Here is a 22,462-nt window from a genome sequence, read left to right as displayed (position 1 = left end):
GTAGTGTATTATAAGAAAATGTTGTAAAAGTGTAGTGCTGTAATATTTCCGTGTGTGGAATGTCAACAAATGTCTGGATTTTGGTGTTTAAATAGGATATTTTGGGACATTTTTGTCCACAAAGTGGACAAAATTCTTCTTGACCTAAACCAGTTTGACAGCTTTGCCTTGACTCGCAAACCACATAACCCAGACCTGAGGTCGCTTGTCACGCACAAGGTAAAACACATCTAGCCCTTGTGTTCTTCGGTCTTGTTTTCTGAGGAGAATGGCAGACAAGGGTGAGTACAACCCTGTTCTTTACATTGTGAAATAGATCAATAAATGTATCAGCAAGAATTCACATTTGAACTTTTCTGTGTTTTTATACTCTATTTTATATACAAACTGCATTGTATAATGTATGATTACTAGTAAGTAGTTTAACATACACATTTCTGTTTTATTTGGTTGCATTGGGTGTACAACAAGAGCAAAAACATAAGAGAAAGAAGAGTGGGTGCCTCATTAGTTTGTGATTAAAGTTGAATAACAGGAACAACAAGAACTCGATAGATAGCCTTGTTTGTGTTGTGTAACACCTAAACCACCACAAAAAATATAACAAATGGAACTAACAAATGTTTCAATAAAATCATTTATGTCTGGGGTAGTGATAGTTAAGATAACAGGTGCACATCCAATATTAATACTAACTCAATACTTCAAATCTGTTTACTTGGCAGAGTATATACCGGAGAGACGAATGGTGCTGATTGGTGATAGATGGTCTGGCAAAAGCTCCTGTGGCAACACCATACTGAGGAAAGAAAGTTTTGAGTGTGGGCTGACAAGAACAGCTCAGTCTGAAGTCAGACATGAAGAAGTGGAGGGCCGGAATCTGGTGGTTGTTGATGCTCCGGGTTGGAAGATCTCGCGGTCCCTCAGAGAGATCCCAGAGGGAGACAAACAGCGATTCAAACTCAACGCCTCCAAATGCCTGCCTGGACCTCACGCTTTCCTCCTTGTCATTGCAATTGATTCTGCCTTTTCTGTTGACCAGAGGAAGACCGTGCAAGAACATATGAAGCTCCTGGGGGAGCGTGTGTGGCAATACAGTATGGTGCTTTTCACTTGTGGAGACTTCCTGGCAGAGAAGACCATTGAGCAGCACATTGAGAGCGAGGGCCCGGAACTCAAGTGGTTGATAGAAAAGTGCAATGACAGGTATCATGTGTTCCGCAACAAGGATAAGACCAACTTATCTCAGGTCACACAGCTGATGAAGAAAATTGATGAGATGGTGGAGAACAATGACGACAGCTTCTATGAGCTAGATGAGCACATACTTGTCACCATTCAGAAAAAGCAAGAAGAAGTGGCTAAGAGGGCCATAGAGAGAAAGAGACGGGCAGACGAGCAAAGAATGCAACTGGAAGGGGCCATTTCAGGTAAGCAATTGTGTTGTGACCCAGGGGAGCATAACATATTCAATGAGGACATAGGAGGCAAAAAAAGGTTAGTAATGAATACATAAAATAACAACACTTAAACCCCTCCCATGTCCCAAATTGACAAAATAAACACGTTCTGATGCGCCATCCCAAACAAACAAGCACCGACTCATCAATAGAAATGGGTAAATACTCTTATTTTTGTATTCACTTCCTGCCATGCCCTGTTCCGTCTGTCACATTCGGGCTTGCCGCCGTTGCGTTGTGATCCCAGGATGCAGAAAGCAGGACCAAGTGTAGTTAAAAAATGCATTTTCTTTAATAATAATTGCGGCTGTGCAACAGCAGGAAACTGGCAACTGAGTTAACCAAACAACAATGATCCAACAAAGAAGTAGCACACACCTGAACTAAATAGACGTAACTGAAATTAGAAACAGGTGTGGGGAGGTAATAGGAATGCAGGAAGGCAGGAAGTGAATAGAAAAATAAGAGCATCCAAAGAGAAACAAAACATCAAAAAAGGAACATAAACAAACTGTCACGGAAGAACACAGGGCGTGACAGAGGTTTGTATTTAGGGCTAGGATTATAATACTAGACTGCTTTTTCCTACTCCATTTCAGACATTGAACTAATGTAACCATGTGATGTTCCTTAATGTAACTTATTAAGCATGTCTGAAACCCTCCATTCATCCCTTTTCTATGCCGCTTACCCTCATTAGGATCACGGAGGTATGATGGAGCCTATGCCAGTTGACTTGTCTGGTCACCAGCCAATCGCAGGGCACATATAGACAAACAACTATTCACACTCACATTCATACCTATGGACAATTTGGAGTCGGCAGTTAAATTAACATGCATGTTTTTGGAATGTGGGAGGAAACCAGGGAGAACATGCAAACTCCACACAGAGGTGGCCAAGGGGATATTTGTAAAATTAGTCAAATATTCTGACTAAAGTCAGAAACTTCTGTCAAGTTTGAAATAACAAAAATCTCTTCTTTTGTCTGGCACATGTAGAAATGACACCCATTCAAAAACTTCAGCTAGTTCTCTTGGGCAGTCGATTCGTCGGAAAAACCTCCGTAGGGAACACCCTCTTGGGAATCAAAGAGCATGAAGATGGAAGAAGGACAACTCGCTCGCTGGCCCAACAGGGCTCTGTGGGTCGAACTGAGACAACAATTGTGGACACGCCAGGCTGGTGGAAAAGCTTCCCCGCTTGCGACACCCCGGAGGTGATTAAGGATGAGTTGAAGCACAGCATTTTTTTGTGTTCTCCAGAACCCCACGTCTTCCTGCTGGTGATAGATGCAGAAGCCTCTTTCAACACCAAGCACCTGGATGCAGTCACAAGTCATGTGGAGCTACTTGGGGAGGCCGTGTGGGAATACACCATGGTGGTTTTCACCAAAGGGGACTGGCTGGGAGAGCGTACCATAGAAGAATACATCGAGGGTGAGGGGAAAGCCCTGCAGTCTCTAGTGGATCGATGCGGCAACAGATATCACGTTCTGGACAACATCAACGAAGATGATGGCACTCAGGTGAAAGAGCTGATGGAGAAAATCACAATGACAATGGCTGGGAACCAAGGCCGGCATTTTGTACCTGATAAGAGAATGCTGGTGACCCTGATGGCGAAAAAAAGGCAAGTTGAAGAGGCTGCCAAACGGAGGCAAAGTCAAGTGAAGGCTGCAAGCGCAGTTGGGAAAGGTACTGTCTTATTTGTTAATGCACTTTCTTTGGTCCTACAGTTTAATGGGTACAATATTTGGTGTTCAGGACAGAATTTTCTAGTAGGAAATCCCAGTGCCCTCCAGAAATATTGGAAGCGTGTGGCCAATTCCATTATTTTGCTGTCGACTGAAACAATGGAGGTTTGACATGAAAAGATGAATAATGAGACCAGAGAGCAACATTTGACCTATTTTTAGGTATTGATGTCTGGATCAGATGCACAATTTAGAAGACAGCTCCAAATCTGAAATGTTGCTCTCTGGTCTCATATTCATCTTTGATGTCAAACCCAAATGTTTTCAGTCTCCATTAAAAATAAAGGAATTGGCCTCAATGTTCCAAGATTTCCGCACTGTATGTCTGGTACATCACTGTTCGGATATTCTCTGCTGTATTCTCAGGATTCTCAGCTGTATATGTGTGTCATATATTTTGGTTTCCTTTTAGGTTCCACCCACAAGTTGAAAGAGCTGAGAATTATGATTCTTGGTCATAAGACCTCTGGAAAGACATCAGTAGCAAATTACCTCATGCAAAGCATTCTGTTCCCCACCCGTCCAAATGACCAGTGTCTGGTGAGGAAAGCGCTGGTTGCTGATAGGGAGGTCACAGTGGTCGACACCCCTGGTTGGTCTCAGGAGGCCTCACATTGCAGCAAGCAGCAGGACCGAGAAATAGTCAGAGGTCTGACCTTGAGCCCAAAGGGTGTCCACGCTGTTCTGATTGTGATTCCATTAGATCTGAAATTCAAGGAAACTGAGCAGGACAACCTAGAGGATCACATGGAGCTCTTTGGTGACACCATCTGGAACCACACCATGGTTCTCTTCACAAACGTGGACACCCTGACAGATATGTCACTAGAGGAGTCCATTGAGACGGAGCACAGTGCACTACACTGGCTGGTGGACAAATGTCAAAACAGATACCACTACTTGAACATCTCAAAGAAACCATGCTCGATCCAGATCACCCAACTGTTTAAGAAGATAGATGAGATGTCAGCAAAGAACGGGGGCCACCTCTTCCGCCCTGACATGGAGAACATCAACCTCAGGATGGAAGAAGTGTTCCAAAAGAGGAAACTCACAAATCAGCTGACGGAGATGCTCAAAATGCGTGAGTTACAGCTAATGGTCTACTTCAGGGAGAAGTTCCTGCTGCTGCGTAAGGACATAGCTGACTTATCTGGCGGAATGCACCGAAAGCTGCCGAGTGAGTACCATTAAATTCAGTACACACACACATAGTAAAAAAAAATCCACTGGTTTCATGTTTTTTCTCTACACTTTTTTGACAAAGGCTTAAACAAAAAGGACAATGACAAGAAGAAGAGTCTGCTGTCAAAACTCGAGCAGGAGATTGAAGAGCTGAATAAGGCTGTTATGGAATTAACAAATCGGAACAGCATGGACTTCCTACTGCCTACGTGTATGTACACTTTGTATTACATTGAAATTAATGCCGGCTTGTTTAACATGCATGTGAGTGTTATTCTGTTCTGTAATTGTTAGACTGGGATTAGAAACAGGATCATTATGAAAATCTGGGACTTGCATAGTTACATTTTTTAATTGTCTTCAGGAAAAACACAATTTCTCTATGAAAATATATATGCAGGGAACTGTTAATTAACTTGAATGACAGTATTATGTATAATATCGGTTATTACATAATGTTGTATTCTATTTTATGCTATTACCCAATATAGCATAATGCATACTCTTTCCTAACATTTTGGTTACAGTACCTTATTTAGCTACATCACACCATGATGGATCGCTGCTGTACACCCTGGTTAGCTATATTATTATTGGTAAATTTTAATGTCCCAGATTTATTATTGTTTGAAAAAGCATCGTAATCTTATTACTTTTGTTTAAATGTCTGACAATTTCCATTTGCAGTGAGCACAAGGAGACCACACTCTGAGAATGTTATGGAATGGATGGAATGGAAAGTCGGTCAGGTGGCCTCCAACTTTTTAAAGACATCAGAATACAGTTCCATGGGTACACAAAATAACTCAGCTTCTAGTCAAAAAGTGGATTGACAGAATGAGTTAATTGCGCTTTTTTCAGCCCTCTGTACAATTTCACTGTTCTCCAGTCATGCAGTTGTCTGTGTACCATTACAGAGCGTGCATACAGGAAGTGTTACCTGCATATGAAGAGCTTGCAACCAAAAGGCGCTAAATCCATTTTGACTGATTTCGAGAAAATCAATGATTTTTAATTACGCACATATCAATCTATTTGGTCATCAAGTCTATATTGCAAATGAAAGAGCTATCAATATAGGTCATAAAAATGCATGCTATAAAAATCCTGCACACACCATGTATTTTATATATTTTTTTAAATTATTTTTTTTTTTGGTGACAGTGACAAAAATCATCTCATTACAAACTCTTTACATTGTAAAGAGCCACACGCACATCAATTCCCTAACACCAAATGGCACATATGGGACTGAATCAAACACAAAATTTCAACTCACCTTCACCGCTATTTGATCTCCTTTTAGCCTTGTTTTTCTTCCATTTTTCCTTCATTCTTCTGTCTTTTCCTTGGGTTATTTGTTATATCAGCTAGCTCATTCATGGTAAAACTGCACTAGGATTGTATAAATTGCAGTATTTTTGCGACTTCGTATTCGATCAAAATGTACACAAACAAAACAGGATGCGCACTGATACTGGCTTTCTGTATGTGCAGTGCCAATTGTATTCTTCTCTCTGATTGGTCAGATTATCAATAGATGGGAAACTTGGGCCAATCAGAATAAAGAATAAAGAAAGGGATTTAGCTCCTTTTGGTTGAAATCTGAAATGGAAATAGCGCCTTTTGGTTGAAAGCATAAATTTCATATCACTTTTTTTCATATTTTTAAAAATGATTTCAAGACCAAAATATGTGATTTGGATGACAGAGGTCTATCAAACTCATGAAAAACATGCAACTTAGTGAAAATTGGATTTAGCGCCTTTTGGTTGCAAGCTCTTCATATATGCAACTTATAGCTCACCGATGTCTGGAGTTGTAAATAGCCTTTTTCATCACAATGTGTGTGCCTACCCAAGATTTCCTAAACACGGGTAGTCCTGCGGTGGTTTGTCTGCAACACGTTCTGTTCCTTTGGCCCCTCTTGGTTGCCTTTCTCCATGAGTATCTCCCGTTTGTTTGCTGTCTGAATTTTAGTTCTATTTCCTGTATGTGAAGGTAGGCAGCATGGCCGTTTTCTCTTGAGAATGGCATTCCAAAGCGGAGTGTGAGTGATTGCAGTGTGGTGGTGTATGTGTGTGTGTGTGTTTGGGGGGCATGGAGGGGCGCACTCAGATTATTTTGTCACAAGCAGAATTGGCCTGGAGGTGGGCCGTGGGTGGAATAATTCATTCATTCATTCATTTTCTTATCACGAGGGGCGTGGGGGTGCTGGAGCCTATCCCAGCTGTCTTCGGGCGAGAGGCGGGGTACACCCTAGATAGGGTGGGTGGAATAATTGGTGGAATAATTTTTTTGTAAGCTTTGGAAATCCAAGGAAATACAGCTGGAATAGGGGAAGATTCAGGAAGATCGAGAAAGCCGTCTGTTATTGTGTGTTGCTGCTCTATCGGAGTCCGAAAAAAGGGGCCCAAAAATTTGCTCAATAGGTAATACTGCTATCTCCCATTTGTTATAGCTTTTGGGATGGTTCACAATATTGAATTTCCTCTGATTACAGTTGAATAATTTTCAAAATGTAAATAAATATATAAATCTGTCACAGTGTCTTAATTATCAACATCACTTGATTTGAAGGCAATTACAATAGCAACTAACAGCATTCCTTTTCTCTGACAAAAAGTATGATTCACTCTCTCAGCAGTTCCTTGTTTGCTTTACTTTCTATTCCACGAACTGCCATTACTGTTGTCTAATCCAAGTAACACTACTAACATCTAGTGGTGTGTAGGATAATACAACTCATACGTTATGTGAGTATGCAAACTCATGTTCAGTACACCTATGGAATTAGAAGCATAAGAATGAGCATTAATTAATCAATAAATTCAGTAATTACTCTCTATCCATTGTATATACAACATTTTAATTTAATAGCAGTGGTGCCGGAGTGAATTCTATCTCCACTAGAGAGCAGCAAACTACCGTGGGCGCAGAGTCGCACCATGTGACGTCTTTTTCATGAGCCGGAAGTACAACAATCCAACACCGATGACTGTCATGACAAACCAAATTTTTGTCTAAAAAAACACTCCAAGCGAGGCAAAGCACGGTAGAGGTGAGTTATTTCACAATACGCAATACAACGATTTATTTAGCCGCAATATATGACAACATTGTTCTGTTTTCAGTCGAAGAGTGCTTGCATTCTGTGCCGCATTCATTGAAAGAGCTCTGGTGTTTACTTGTAACGCGCTAGTTCGCAAGCCAACTCCCTCCACTGTTGTCTATTCTTTGTATTCATTTTGTTGACTTCAGTATAAGCAACATGTACATACTCTCAGATTGCTCAGTCCTAACCTCAAATATCTTTCCTCGCAAGTACCGACAGATACTGAGAGAAGTCTGCACAAAAAAATAAAACATGGTGAGATATCTCTTTTAACATGTTTGTTTCTAACGTATCATTCAGAGCACTGTATTTGTATGTACCTTATGCAACCATTCATTGGAATTATCAATCCTGGTGACTATGACAGCACGGTAGAGTCAAGATTAAATCCACCGCCCAGCAAGAGGAGGAGAAAAGAAAGGAAAGAGAGAAGAAACTGAAGATATACACAACGGCAAGAGATGCCTGTTTTTCCAAGGTGCTTTAAGACAACACCCCTGACTTATGAAAAACTCTTCATGCTGAGGTTGTGCTTGTCATCACAGAGGAAGGAGGGCGTTTGTGATGAAGAAGCCCTTCACTTGACCCAGCAGCTACTATCATCTAATCCTGACTTTGCAACCCTATGGAATTATAGAAGAGAGATCCTCAAGCACCAGGAGACCGTCAAGTAAGTACTCTTCCATACAGATTCCTATGAAAAGCCTACTAAGCCTATTAAAAGAGATGATATGTTGGTTCTGTGGCAATCTGCTTCAGAGATGAGAGTGAAGTGCAAAAGATGTACGAGTCTGAGCTGTCATTTCTGGAGTCCTGCCTGAAAGTGAACCCAAAGTCTTACGGCAGCTGGCATCATCGAAGTTGGGTCTCGGAACGCGTACCTCAAATGGACTGGTCCCGAGAGTTGAGCCTGTGCGATCGCTGCCTCAGCCTCGATGACCGCAACTGTGAGTGATGTCTTTAAAAATGATCCCACTGAGCTGCTGCTTTAATCTCCATGTTTCTTTATCTCCACCAGTCCACTGCTGGGATTACCGCCGGATCGTTGTGAAGAAGTCTGCCGTTCCAGTGGAAAAGGAGCTGGAGTTTACGCATCGTCTGATTGGCTCCAACTTTTCCAACTACTCCAGTTGGCATTACCGCAGCACCCTACTGCCATTGCTCCACCCGGAGTCTCCTGAACCCGCCTCATCTCCACCCTCGCCGCAAACACACTCACATCGTGTGTGTGAAGAACAGCTACTCAAAGGTAAAAGTTATGCAGCCATCAATACATCACATTCACCCACAGGGGGCAGTCTGAGTCTAAAAGTGGGATACCATGCTAATATGTTAGTTGCTTATCAATGTGCTATATTAGTAAGATAGTCTTTTATTGGAAATTAGTTCCATTTACACATGAATGGAATTAAACAGTTTAATGTCAACCTCATCTTACTCTTAGGACACCACATGGAGTGAATGCCATTTGCGGTACCCCTATGGGTTGTGGTCTAAATGCTGTGGAAGACATGCTTGCATACGTGTGCTACAGACTTCCTCAAAGTTTAATAGCCATTAGACAAACGGTCAATGGCCTATGAACACTTGCTGAGTTCCGCCTGTGCCGCTGCAGAGATGCTTTGCTTGATGGCAGCCGCGTTATCAATGAATCTTGCACGCTGTTCTGGTCGGTCAAAGGTGTGTACCAAATTCTATGGTGAGTCAACTAAACACCCTCAAATTACAGTGGACGTTTTGTCGAGCTATTTAACTCATTCAATTCCAAAGATGTATTTATAATTTTTTATGAACCTAAACGCCCAATCCCAAAGACGTGTATATATATATGTCTAAAGGCCAAAAGGGGTGACGGCGCAACTGCACACTAAAAGAGATCACTGTTAGATCAGTTATAGGCCATAAAAACAGCCAGGTGGTGCATTTGATAAGAACTGCGGATGGATCTTTTGCATGTGAAAACATACTCGCATAGCTAGGAGGAAGTGTAAGAGCATGAAGAGGTGTAGCATTGTAGGGACATTCTAACGTGTGCACACACACACTTTAGTGTGACAATTGTAAATAGTTCATGGTCATCATTTTGATGTACAACAACCCTTTTTGTGTTTTGTATGTTGTGGTATAGTTGTTTAGATATTTGAGCTGACACCAAGCACAAAGTTATGCTTGAAATATATCTTTTCACAAAAAGCCCTTTTCTTGTTGGGAACTGATATTTTCCCAAAACACTTATCTTCTACTGCTGATCACTAAAGAACTGAAAAAGGTAGAAACTAACTTTTGTCTCCTAAAAAAGAGAACACAATTGAACACAATATTTTGTATGTGTTGAGAAATCTGTCAAAATTGTCTAAAATGGCCGGTACTGAAGGGGGTGTTTTTTCTTAAAAAAAAAAAAAAGTCTTTTCAATTCAGTCCGACTTATGGGATCAAACTTTGGAGTTCAATAAGAGACCCACCATGTGATGTATTTGTCAGCAAAATGACAGCACAGGGAACACAGCAGGGATGCATGTTGTGACACATTTTCACCCTTTTGTGTGCAGTGGTTCAGGAGGAGAAGAGTTGGCTTTGAACCACAAAGTCATGTAAACAAAATAATGTTGACACTGCAATTGTTTATTGACTATACTTAATGTTGTTTTTGTTTGTCCAGAATATGAGCTTGTGCAGAATGCTTTCTTCACCGACCCCAATGACCAGAGCGCTTGGTTCTATTACCGTTGGTTGCTGGGCAGAGGTGTGTATATGCCTGTTGCACCTTTATGGTCACAAATGGAACCTAATACAACTCTCTTTATGTGTGACAGCTGAGCGTGAAGAGATGATAAGCTGTGTTTACATCAGCCGGGACGGGGAGAGAGTGGCCGTCGCCTTCTCAAGGCCGGTCAACGTGAGTTTGTTCACTTCGGAGCTGATTTTTATTTAACTCCCCCGTCAGTATCCTTCCTCTTTGCTTCTCTCTTTAGGCACAGTCTGGTGGCCTTCTGTTGGTGCTTGACGGTCAGCCACAGAGCGTGGATTGGAGGAGTGTCCATCCACGTTTTAAACATAGTCCTGTATGGGTATCCTTTTCTCTCCATTCCAAAAATGATTGTACCAATCTGTTTAATCAGATAACCGCTTAGAATTATTTGTGTCCCCTGCTGCTGGTTGTTTTGAAGTTAAGTGAAATCCCTAATACCTGAACAGAATACTTGTGACACCCTTCACATACTCCCAGAATGCTGATAAGATTGTGTGCTACTGAAATGGAATGTTATTGCTTTTACCTCTATAGCAAGAGAACTTCGCTTTTATTTATTGAACTTGTCAGAGAATGCTGACACATTCACTGCTGTGTTAACCGAGACATGTTGACGACTGATGTCTTTTGGGAGGGTCCTGCTTTTGTGAAGTGCAATTCCATTAAGTCTGATTTCCCTGCAGCTTTCAGATAGGTCCGACTCACTGCAGCACACACACAAGCAGAAGGCGGTGTAAGTTGAAAGTTGATAGCCAGACTGTCTGTCCGTCCCAGTGAACCTATGGTAAAAAAAAATGAATGAACCAATCAATTATCTTCAATATGTCAAGTTGATGAACATAATAAGGTTTAAGTTTTTAAGTGTGCAGGAGTAGGGGGTACATGGCTTCAGGTCAAATGTCTGAAGGAGTACATGACTAAAAAGTTTGGGAACCACTGTTCTCCAGCCTGCTTAATTTTGTGTGTTATGCTGATCTCATTGAGGTCCTCTCTCAAATGGTACCCTGTGGAAAAGTCAGTTAATCACATCTTGGGTCTCATTTGGGTTTGACTGGCAGTTTGTTTTAGGGCACCATTCTTATTTGTGATTGACTTAATGAGGAATTTGTCATCAGCATAAAAAACGCGGCCACAGTTACACTGTAGTATGTCACAAAATGTACTTTTATGATATGTTACACTTGCTTTTTATTCCGCTTTTGTCACATTCTGCACTCCAGCACTGCACTAATACCAAAATCGTCAAACTGAATCTTTCTTGCTATTTCTCGCTGAGCAAAGTTAATGCAAAGACATATGTGCCTCTCACGCTCATGGACTCACCGCAGCAGTCTGATACAGGCCAGAGAGTCCAGAAGGTTCTTAGCGTAGGTCCCGGCGGTAATGTCCACTTCAGAGTGGTTAGTGCCATTACTTTTCCTGGTCCTCTGGCCTCCAAAACCACAAACCAACAGTGGCATAAATCTAATATCCTTGGAGAGGTGCGGGCGATTGAGACAGCTTGATTTGCTAACAGTTAGTGTTCCGCCATTAGTGGCTTCAGAAATAAATCCCTCAACACCAAGTCTCTTGTAACGAGCCACATTAGTATGCAGACAGCCCCCTTAGTTTTGTGCTTCCATGTCTGATTAGATCTGAACTCTCTGTTCTCACTTTTTGTCTGAATTTGGTAGGAGTTTTTCTCTGCTCTGGTAAACTTTCTTAACTACTGCGCAGATATGTGATCTTCCTCCTGGGTCCATCTGTGACATCGCGAATGAGCACAATCTGACGGTGCACTGGTCCGAAAAATACATTCATAGAGACTGTGCGCTGTACACAGGTAAAGCATGTTCTGCCACATTTGGTCTGTCTGTCTTTTGGGGCCTAAATGATTAAATGGCTGAAAGGGTGTGTATCGTGTGATAAACCATAGCTAATGTTTGTTGGCATGGAATTGGTCAAGAGTAGCGAGCACAGGGAGAGGACAAACAGGTAGCAAAAACAGAATTTCCTATCGGAAAGATGTATTTTTCACCATCAAAGCATTCATTAATTCATTTTCTACCGCTTATCCTCACGAGAGTCGCGGGGGTGCTGGAGCCTATCCCAGCTGTCTTTGGGCGACAGGCGGGGTACACCCTGGACTGGTCGCCAGCCAATCACAGGGCACATATAGACAAACAACCATTCACACTCACATTCATACCTATGGACAATTTGGAGTCACCAATTAACCAACAGGAAACCGGAGTACCTGGATAAAACCCATGCACGCATGGGGAGAACATGCAAATTCCACATAGACATGGCCGAGGGTGGAATCGGAAGTGACTGATATTAGCTGCATCACTGTTTAAGTCGCAGAGTTCAAAGAGAAAAAAGTAGTGTCTTATAAACCGGAAATTACAGTAGTTTGACTAACAAGTCTTTCAGTGTCATTTTCCCACTACTAATTGCTGTGCCCCTTGTGATTGTTTTATCTATTTCAACCAAGAAAGACTGGGCTCGCCTTTTGTGAAATTTTAAACTGTCATAACTGTTCTGCAAGCTTTAAAAACAAAGTTCACTTTCCCAGGTCGAACTGAGAGTTGGTGTCGTGACTCCGCCACTGATCAGGAACTGTTCAGGTAATTATTTAGATCATGAGATAGCGATTCTCTCATCCCCTCCGAGGATGAATCGACTATTTTCTCTATTCTTCCATAGGAGTGAGCTGTCTGTGGAAAAGAGCTCTGTGCTGCAGTCTGAACTACAGTCATGCAATCAGCTGCAAGAACTGGAGCCACTCAATAAGTGTAAGTTTTTTTTTTTTTGGTTCTTGTCCTTCACCAAGCTGGAAAGTCATGTACAGTATGGGGACGTTGTTGAGAGAAAGATAAATAAATATGTTTTATGAACACCTTGCAGCAAAGGTGTAGTTTGCACTTAGAAGAACTTAGACTTTGTGGAGAATATGTATTCCGACACAGGTGCCCTGGGAACAGACTACCTCAAACTGTTGGAAGCATACAACTGTGTTGCTGAGAAGAAGAATTAAGATCTAAGGCTAAAACAAAGTGTCTAGTCCAGTGATCCTCAACTGGTGGGTCGTGAAAAACTGCCAGATGTTGTGAATGCACCTTGCAAATCCACCATGAGGTACATGCTGTGTTTGATGGGCGACTTTGTCAAGCGTGCTTTGGAGGGGAAGAATCTCGAGTGGGGACTTAACGTGCCATCAATTGCTCAGAAAACTGTGGGGTGCTGCAGATATATGCAGTCTCACCTCTGCAACTTGCGTTGTATTGCGTAGGGAAATTACACCCACAATGGAAACTCCCAGTTATGACGGTAAAGCGGTTGTTGCATTTCACAGAACCCCAGATTTTCAACCACGCTATAGGGTTGCATGTCTTCAGTGGGAATGAGAGGTGCCTGGATCGTCAGCTTTGGGTGAAATCCCATGGCGCCTTAGTAGGTGATTGGAGAGATTTGTCGTGTTGCTGAGGTATTTTACTTGACCTTTACAAATGGATGACAAGGGACAAATGAGCATTTAAGGTTACTTTTACCTTCATTTAAGACGTGACTGTTCCCAAACACACAATGTGGCAGTGATACACCAACTTTCTGTTTTGTCATGAGTTATTTCTTGAATTCAATCAAGTTTCTCACCTTCTTTATGAAAGTGCAGGCGCTAGCAACTGTCTTTGGCTCCATTTGGGATTGCAGAGGTGAGAATTACAATTTAATTCAAGAAATAACTAGAAGAAGGTACTTTGTTCGCTGCCACATTGTTTCTTTGGGAACAGTGACGTCAAGAATCATGTCTTCAATTAAGGTATAAGTACGCTTAAATGTTCAATTATCCCTTTCATTCATCATTTTTAATTGGATTTACATTATTTCTTGTGGTTAGAGTTGGATCTTCTGCACTGAATCCACGACGGCAACCATATTTCACTTCCCATCCAAGCCCGACTGTAGTTCTGATTCCACTGTTCAGATAAACCATGTCCTTAACATACACTTATTGTTGAAATAATTTTGAGTTTCTGATTTGTAAACATATTGTTTCTGAAATATTCATTAAACTAGTGCTGGCACACCATGTTATTTTGCATAACGTCAAATTCAAATTGCAATTTAATTTTATTTTCATTAAATATCACATATATTTGAGTTGAAACATTTTTACAATTTGGGTTGCCGCTTGTCATTACGGGGTGATGGCGGGCTCCATTGATCTAGCCCCAAAATTCTCAAACTGCGGTATGACTTCCACTGGCGCCTTTTAGTGGTACTCCAAATCCCAAATTTGTTTTATTACATTTACATTACATAATGCAATTACTGTACAAATACAAATATATTAACCAAAGAGGCTGAAAATACTAAACTTCTTTGCGGAAATATTCCTATTTAGCTCACCTTATACAGCACAAGCCAAAAACCTGTGAGTCTCAATACTTTTATCCCTATTCTATCTGTACAGAAGAAGCTTTGGTGATATTCATGTCATATGTTGAAATGAGAACACTATCATATAGTCAACTTCAAATCACACTGTTGTTATTCACATGAGTCAAAACTGCAGTCTGCATAAACAGAAGGTTCATGAATGAATTAAGTCCCACTGCTGAGAGATCAGTGTAGCTCTCTGGCCAATGCATCTGTCACTTAGCTCGAAACGATTCTTTCAGAAGTCAACACTTGGCTTCCAATATCAGCCGGACCTGGCTCAGACCCATACCCGTCCTAGGCTGCAGTGGTGATGGTGTTGCTGCTGCCTCCCAGGAAAGGGAGCAGATAGTTTGGGTCTCGCCATTGGTTTTGGGCCAGCCAGATCTGGCTTTTGTCAGTTACAAAATTGGCACTAGCAGCTGCGTTAACTTGGCAGTGTGTGGTTTCATCATCCGAACCTGGGCTGAGGTAATCGTAATCCCGTTACTTAACCGCTACTATGAGTTTATATGCCTGTGTTTTCCTCTGCAGGGTGCTTGCTGACCATCATCCTACTGATGAGGGCGCTAGACCCTCTCGGATATGAGAAGGAGACGCTCGCTCATTTCCAAACTCTCAAAGTGAGAACAGGGAATTTTAGTATCCATTTACTTGAACTGAAGATGAATTCATTTGACACACTATACACCTCCTCTCCCTTAGGAAGTGGATTCAATGCGGTCGGCCTATTACAGTGACCTGTGCAGCAAATTCATGATCGAAAACACAATTTTGAAAATGGAGTATGCCGAAGTGCGCGTCTTCAGTGTAGCTGACAAGGTTTGGTTCGAGTGATCGATACACTAAACCATCATTCTCATCTAAAAAGTCACTGCTGGCTTTTGCATCCCCAACAGAACCTGACCACATTGTGCCATTTGGACCAGCTGCTCCTCGTGACCCATATCAACCTGTCCTCCAACCAGCTGCGACGCATTCCTGCTCACTTTGCCATGTTGCAGTGCCTGGAGGTAAAAATTATCCAGCCATAAAGTTTCTCTTTGTGCTTTACTCCTTTATATTTGCGTTACTGAGTATGTGCCTTGAAGTACTGTAATTTCCGGTGGGAATACCGCAACTTTTTTCTTCAACTTTGAACCCTGTGGTTTATGCAGCAGTGCGACAAATTTATGACCATGTTCTAATCTCAGAACTACTAATAATTGTTCAAATACTGGGCAGCTCACAAGTCAGTGAGGAAATGGTAGCTCTTTCTTTGTCAATCATGGGCTATAAGACTCACGGTGTCATCTTAGATGTCTTCACAAAATATACAAATGCAAAAACTTAAAAAGAAACAGCTGTTTTAACTTCTTCTCACAATGCATTTCTTTCCAGCAGAGCAGTTAATTAGCCATGGCTCATGAGCTCCCTTGCTCAGCGCTCCGGCAGCCATGCCCAGCGATCTACGCTGCTGGGAAGAAATGCATTATTGGAGGAAGTTAAAATTGTTGTTGGTTTTTAGTATTATTGGTATATTTTTTTTTAGCTACCTTTTGAGTGTTAAGTTACCGTTTGAGGATTTTAGCCTTCTCAGTTGACACCTTCAGTCAGGCTGTTCTATTGAGTAATGCCCTCCTGTGATTTCCGATGGGTTGATAAGCTGGTTTGAGTTTTCTCTTAGCTCATGATTGGCTCCTGTCAAATAAAGAGTTGCCTGGTTCTCATGGACTTGTGCGCGCCACAATTTGCCATTTTATGATGTGGACATGCGCGGCTTATACATGTACAAGGCTTAAACAGCGGTGCATATTGTACAACAGAAATTGTGGTATGTTGCTTTGCAATTTATGTCCCAGACTTTCACCACAGGTTTTGGAGGCGAATGAGAATTCCATAGAACATTTGGAAGGAGTCTACTGCCTTCCTAAACTGGAGGAGGTCCTCTTGAAGAATAATAGTATCCTTCCAAGTTTTATTGGCCACTTGTGGGAGACAAGCAAATTATGACTGATGTAGTTATTACCTTTTATTACAGGAATTCTCCTGAAGGATGAATGATGTGATACATTTGATACATTTTGTGCATTAAAAATGCAAAAAAAAAACCAATCCCATGTAAGTTGATATATGCTCAGATATTTGAGCAATATAGCCACATTTACCTTGTTGCTATATCAAATCATATAAAACCAATAATTTATTTTGTTTTCAGAATATGGTGAGGGGCGTTTTTAAAAATAAAAATTACAGAATGCGAATGGCCTTATTAGTTTGTTTACATCGGGGTGTACAAACTTTTACAAACATTAACAAAAAACGAACTGTCGGCCGCAACTGGGCCCTGGGTAGCCCCTTGGTTTATTTGATTACGCAAGGATGGCACACTAGTTTTAACCCTTGTGCATGGGTCAAGCAGAAGCTGTTTAATCCAAATCGATATAGAAATATAAACGGAGGAGTTTTAGAATCCGCTTGCATCAGGCCATGTGGAGAAGTGAATTGTGCTTGTTAGAATTGGTGCATGAGTGCATGTCTGTTCTGTGACTCCAGTCATTGGTAATATTCATTAATGCCGCCCACAGAAAACTTGTATTTTCTGTTTGTTTATTGCATTTTATTGATTGCAAAGTGGGAATTCTTTAGAGATTGGAGATTTTTGCCAAACTCAACTCATCGAATCTAGTAGATGCCAACAGTGATGTTTGGTGTTCTATTTCCTCCCCACTCAGTTAGCAGTGACTCAGGAAATGTGTGAATTAGCCAGAGAGTACCAGGCTCAGTGCTGCCTTATAACCCCACTAGAAGACTGATAGCATCTGATGGTGTGTGAAGAGCGCCGGCAAGTAAGGGAAAAATACTGTTTACAGACTTTGCGGCACTCTCACGGTTCTTCTTTTCTCCCTGACTTAATAGCTTGAGTGACTAAAATGCAAGTTTGTCATTTCACAGAGCAAACAGCATCATAAAGTCAGCACAACGCCTTCCCCTTCACGCTTCATTTCCCCTCATAATCTTAGTGGGGATTAATGAGCTCTGCAGGTTAGGGTGCTTATGTTGTATACACATTGTTTGTCTTTGTTTGTACAGGTTTAGTGTGGAAAGACAGTGAATGTAGAGAGTAAATACCTTTTTTTTGTTGAAGCACTTTTTGCTTTAATGACAGTATTTTACCAGCATCTTGACTTTGCAGAAGCACTCCAAAAATGTGTCAAACCCCTTCAGAACAACCCACACATTATTAATTGAATTTAGGTCAGCTGGGCCACTCAAAGCATACATTTTCTCCTGGTGAAGCCATTATTATTGATATGGGTGTGAGCTTGCCGTCATCATCCTCAATGTCAGTCTCTTCAGCGGTGGCGGGCGCCTGACTGTTTGAGGCCAATTTGGAGCTGCTCGTAAGTCTTCCATCTTTACAATGACCGTCATGCTTCACTGTGCCTGTGGTGTTTATCTGGAGATGTATAGTGTATTTTCATTCCACAATATAAAATGCACTATAACAATCGTCTTCAACATGCTGTTGACATTTTGACCTCATGAGACCAAGACGACAGTTCACAGTACCTCGCCATTGCTAGGCTTCAAACAGGATGCTCTCAGAGGGAAGTGGTCACTGAGCTTAAGTGTGTCACAGAGAGGAATACCAAAGAGGGGGTTTATTGATGTAGTGAAGGAGGACATGAGGGAAGTTGGTGTGAGAGAGACGGATGCAGGGTTGGACAGGGTTGTATGGAGGCAGTTGATTTGCTGTGGCGACCCTTGAAGGGAAAAGCTGAAAGAGAAAGACGAAGAGAGCACCCCAAATTTTTTTGTGAGTAGTGAACTTTGGTATCATCGGGAGAATGGCCTTAATTTGCATTACATTAGTCAGCGTACAATGTGGTGCTCGCCTTGTCATACTTATACATTGCGTGAGTCCATCTGTTTTCATAATATACCTTTATTACAAAATGTTAGCCAACGTTAAGCGTTCTTGCTGAGTTGAAACTGGAACTGGACGCCATTGTCTCCTCGTTCTGTCGTTCGTCGATCACGTCTGACTGTAGTTCTTTCCTAACTAACACAGTTACACCATAAATCTCTGCTTTTCTAATTGATCGCGGCTGCAAAATAACACACAATGGAGCCAATGAAAATAGCACCATATGAACTTGTTAGCCAAGGGATATATGTCCTCCCTTGCTGTAGATCATCATATTGTATCATATTGGCTTTAGGGTGTGAACAATAATGCAACCAGCTTTTAAATGATTTACAGTATAGACGTCTATATTTCATGCTATTTTAACATGGCTGTTTACTATTTGTTTCTCCGTTTGGCCTGATTGTTTTGATTTAGTGTGTCACTGGACTGTGTTCAGCCCAGATGATGAGGCCTATTTATCACACCACGTCACCTTAAGGTTTCTCCTTTAACCTAATTGTGCAGAAATCTCCACATTGGCAGCTCTCCAGCCTCTTACCTCCTGCCCCAAGCTGAGGCGACTGGATCTCCGTGGAAACCCTATTGCTCAGGTGGCCGGCGTGGAGTCTGAGCTGTCAGAGCTGCTGCCTGCCATCACGTGTCTTCTGCTCTGATGAGGGGCAGGAGTCGAGAGCTGCCACTCAAAACGTTACCACCACCGACACTGCCGGGCAGGAGTGAGTGGATGTTTTTCCAAGTGTGTTGTCACTTCCACTTGTTCGGTAGAAATTCAAAACAGCCTTCACACGTCTGAATGCCTCTGAAGGCGTATATCAAAACAACTTTAATGAAAAGTCTATTTGTTGATTGTGTGTGTGTGTGTGTGCGTGTGCATGAGTCATCACCACTGTTACATTTTTGAAAGTGCGTATGAATGAAGGACTCATTATACCTCCAAATGCATGCTGAAACCCCCCTCCCAGTCATGGATCTAAATTGACTGTATGTGGATGCATCTGTGTGTTCTATAAGCTTTTAAATGAGTTAAAGCAACAGTAAGGAAGGGGAATGGAGCAGCTCTAATTCTGCATCCAGATCATGATTGATGGTTAATCCTTGGGTCATGCTGAAGGAACTCATCCAAATCTGTTTATGGCTGGTGTTTTAAAATTCAATTATAGATATATAAGACAGACAAGGGGCAAATTATTGGGGTTTTCCCGCTGGGCCCTCATCAGCATGACGTTACCAGTTTCCTTCAGTGCAGAAGGAGTAGAAGAGTAGCCTCTTTTGCCATTTACACAAGTAAATGAACTAAAGTACAAATACAAGGCAGATGAAGCTTTCTAATTGTGAATGGTATTCTACATTGGCCACTACCTATTGGTGTTTGGTGAGACAAGCGTCAGATGTGGTTGCCAAAAAAGGCATTTATTGCAAGTTTAAGTGATCTCCCCACAGGCACAATCATAATGTAGGTTGCTGTGGCAGCCATAACTCACAACAAGCTAAAACCCGACTCTGAGCCTCCAACATTACTTCCCGTTAGGAATACATGTACTGTGACACACACAAATAAGAGCTTAATTTACCTGCTAAATACTGCTACCATATTGGGCAATGTTAGTGTAAAGCCATTTAAAGTCGACATTATATTACACAGTTAACACAATAGCCACTGCAGGAAGTATGCTGTCCAGCAGAAAAAAAACTGCTAAAGGAACCGCTAAAGTGTTGGTGTCTGTCATCTTATTTGTGTTTAATACATCATATTTTCTCTGATATATACCTTCAGTGGTGCCTTGGTTAATGTCAATTATCCATTTCAGATGGTCTGACTCAAACCAAACGGACTGTAACCATTTTCCCACAGAAAATAATGTAAATCCAATCCAATTTTCAGACACCCATAAATGTGAACACAAAACACATTTTATAGACAATAATTATAGTTTTACATGCAGACAATAATGCAAACATAACTACAAATGGAAAAAACACAGTCACAATCATGACATACAGTATGAAATGGAGAAGTTAATATTTAATATTTTACCTGTAGTGGACACGCTTGCACAAAAAAACTAAATAAAAGGACAACAACCATATAACAGCATTTTGTTCACCATAGTGCTACTGTCAAATTTGACAAATGTAAAATCCATAAAAGGACAGCAAACACAACAAAATCATGTATCCCCCTTGTCTCAGGGCTGACCATCGCCTTTATCTTTTGTGCGGCGCATGTGTTTGTTACGTTGTGTATCTTCTCTGGCTTTCTCTCTATAAACAAACTATTGCTCTAAAAATGGTGACCACGCCCCACAATACATTGCATGATCACTTGCAAGTATCGCAAGATTTAATCTCGGCTGCGTGATTGAAGATGGCTGCGTAAATAAACCGCACACATTTTGAACGCAAACCAAGGCAAAATTTTAGCAAAACTTTTACATTTTGGATGTTATCCGAAAACAATCTCAACTGAGGTACCTCTGTAGTACATATAGAATCGGCATCGGCTTTATTGGCCAAGTATGCTTACACATACAAGGACTTTGACTTTGGTTAAATTAGCTTTCACTGTACATACCCACAGATAGTTGAGAAATAAATAAATAATAAAGAAGCAATTAAATAGTAAGATTGAGATGTGCAAAGGCATAATAGTATAATGACAGTGCAATTCAAGTACATACAAGACATTATCTGCATATATACAAAAGACAGTATTTAAGTTGAACATAAACAGGATTTACATTCAAATAATTATTTTTTTTTGGTCAACACTGATGTGTTCAGTTGTTGATCAGAGTGATGACCTAGGAGAATTAACCGTTTCTGTGACTGGACGTTTTGGCGTACATACTGTATATTGGGTAATGCAAACGTTATTTCATGTCTAGAAGTCGTTCAAACCATATTTAAAAGATGGTAAACAGGTTCATAGGTGTGTCATAACTACAAAAATATTATATGGAACCAATTAATAATCAAGAGACTGCTGTAATGTACAGTGTGTTACAAAAGTACCGTCACATTTTATTATTGTATATAATTTGAAGTGACAATACTACAGAAAGTAAACTTGGATATACTTTAGAGTTGTCAGTGTTCAGCTAGGATGGCACAAAGGCAGCTCCAAACTAAACAGATTTTTTTGGCGGTAACTAATTAGGCTACTTTGATTAAATGTTCTTATTGTTGCTTTAACACAGGAAGCTTGTACCTGATGATCACGTTGTTGCCTATACTGTAGTTGTCACACATTGTCGCACGTTTTCAACGGTGATGCAAAACCATTTATTGTATGTCCAAAAATAACGCCCGTTATCCACACGTATATATGTACAAAAAAAAACAACATTAAATTGTATCACTTGCCTTACCTGAAAGGTTCTTGTGTTCATGTGTGGCTCCATAATTGAATTACACGCTCTGGTATTATTTACAAATGTGTTCAGGTTTGAAAGGAATGTGATCTGACTCAAGCTGCTATCCTGTTTATGTTATCATATTTTTCAAGGAGTAGGCTAGTGAGCAAATATCACCAAGCCACCCCTGTTAACATTGATCCAGTTTGGCACAAATGACTGGATCTGCTAAAATGTGAAGTTCCACGAAAACTTTAACTTCTGTTATGTACCCTCTACCAATTGTATCTTTACTGAGTTATCCTATCACTCGGTCGAATTGTTACAAGAACCAATTGACCTTACATTGTGGTATCCTGATCTAATTGTATAGTAGATGGACTGCCACGCCTTCCTCTCCACCCATTCTTTTACAAAGTCATTCAGGTGTTGACGTCAGGCAACAGGGCAAGCCAAGAGCATGCACCAAGGTAAAGCATCTAATTGTTCTTGTAAAATCTTTTCAAAGT

The 22,462-nt window shown here is 41.1% G+C and overlaps 2 protein-coding genes across 4 annotated transcripts; both read left to right on the top strand.

Annotated features, from left to right (window-relative positions):
* Window positions 1-75: 75 nt before the first annotated feature.
* LOC131129116 (uncharacterized) lies at window positions 76-6,943 on the top strand. Of its 2 annotated transcripts, none has more exons than XM_058072282.1 (6): window positions 76-219; window positions 726-1,430; window positions 2,462-3,157; window positions 3,629-4,396; window positions 4,484-4,612; window positions 5,089-6,943. In XM_058072282.1, exons 2-6 carry the CDS (start codon window positions 746-748, stop codon window positions 5,232-5,234), a joined length of 2,424 nt encoding a protein of 807 aa, XP_057928265.1. In that variant the 5' UTR covers window positions 76-219; window positions 726-745; the 3' UTR covers window positions 5,235-6,943. The 2 variants fall into 2 exon arrangements, with proteins under 2 accessions (XP_057928265.1, XP_057928264.1); XM_058072281.1 differs by having other exon boundaries at window positions 133-281.
* A 368-nt stretch (window positions 6,944-7,311) lies between these two features.
* On the top strand, window positions 7,312-21,974 carry rabggta (Rab geranylgeranyltransferase subunit alpha). 2 transcript variants are annotated; one of them, XM_058072283.1, is made up of 17 exons: window positions 7,312-7,462; window positions 7,727-7,771; window positions 7,884-7,994; window positions 8,062-8,186; window positions 8,276-8,463; window positions 8,535-8,765; window positions 10,176-10,259; window positions 10,330-10,412; window positions 10,489-10,584; window positions 11,982-12,087; window positions 12,823-12,874; window positions 12,954-13,042; window positions 15,222-15,310; window positions 15,393-15,509; window positions 15,587-15,700; window positions 16,542-16,629; window positions 19,105-21,974. In XM_058072283.1, the coding sequence occupies exons 2-17, from the start codon at window positions 7,769-7,771 to the stop codon at window positions 19,251-19,253; spliced, it is 1,725 nt and encodes a 574-aa protein (XP_057928266.1). In that variant the 5' UTR covers window positions 7,312-7,462; window positions 7,727-7,768; the 3' UTR covers window positions 19,254-21,974. The 2 variants fall into 2 exon arrangements, with proteins under 2 accessions (XP_057928266.1, XP_057928267.1); XM_058072284.1 differs by having other exon boundaries at window positions 7,343-7,462; window positions 7,736-7,771.
* The last annotated feature ends 488 nt before the right edge of the window (window positions 21,975-22,462 follow it).

Source organism: Doryrhamphus excisus, chromosome 5 (assembly GCF_030265055.1).
Source record: "Doryrhamphus excisus isolate RoL2022-K1 chromosome 5, RoL_Dexc_1.0, whole genome shotgun sequence".
NCBI lineage: Eukaryota > Metazoa > Chordata > Actinopteri > Syngnathiformes > Syngnathidae > Doryrhamphus > Doryrhamphus excisus.
This window is presented reverse-complemented; position numbering and strand designations above follow the sequence as displayed.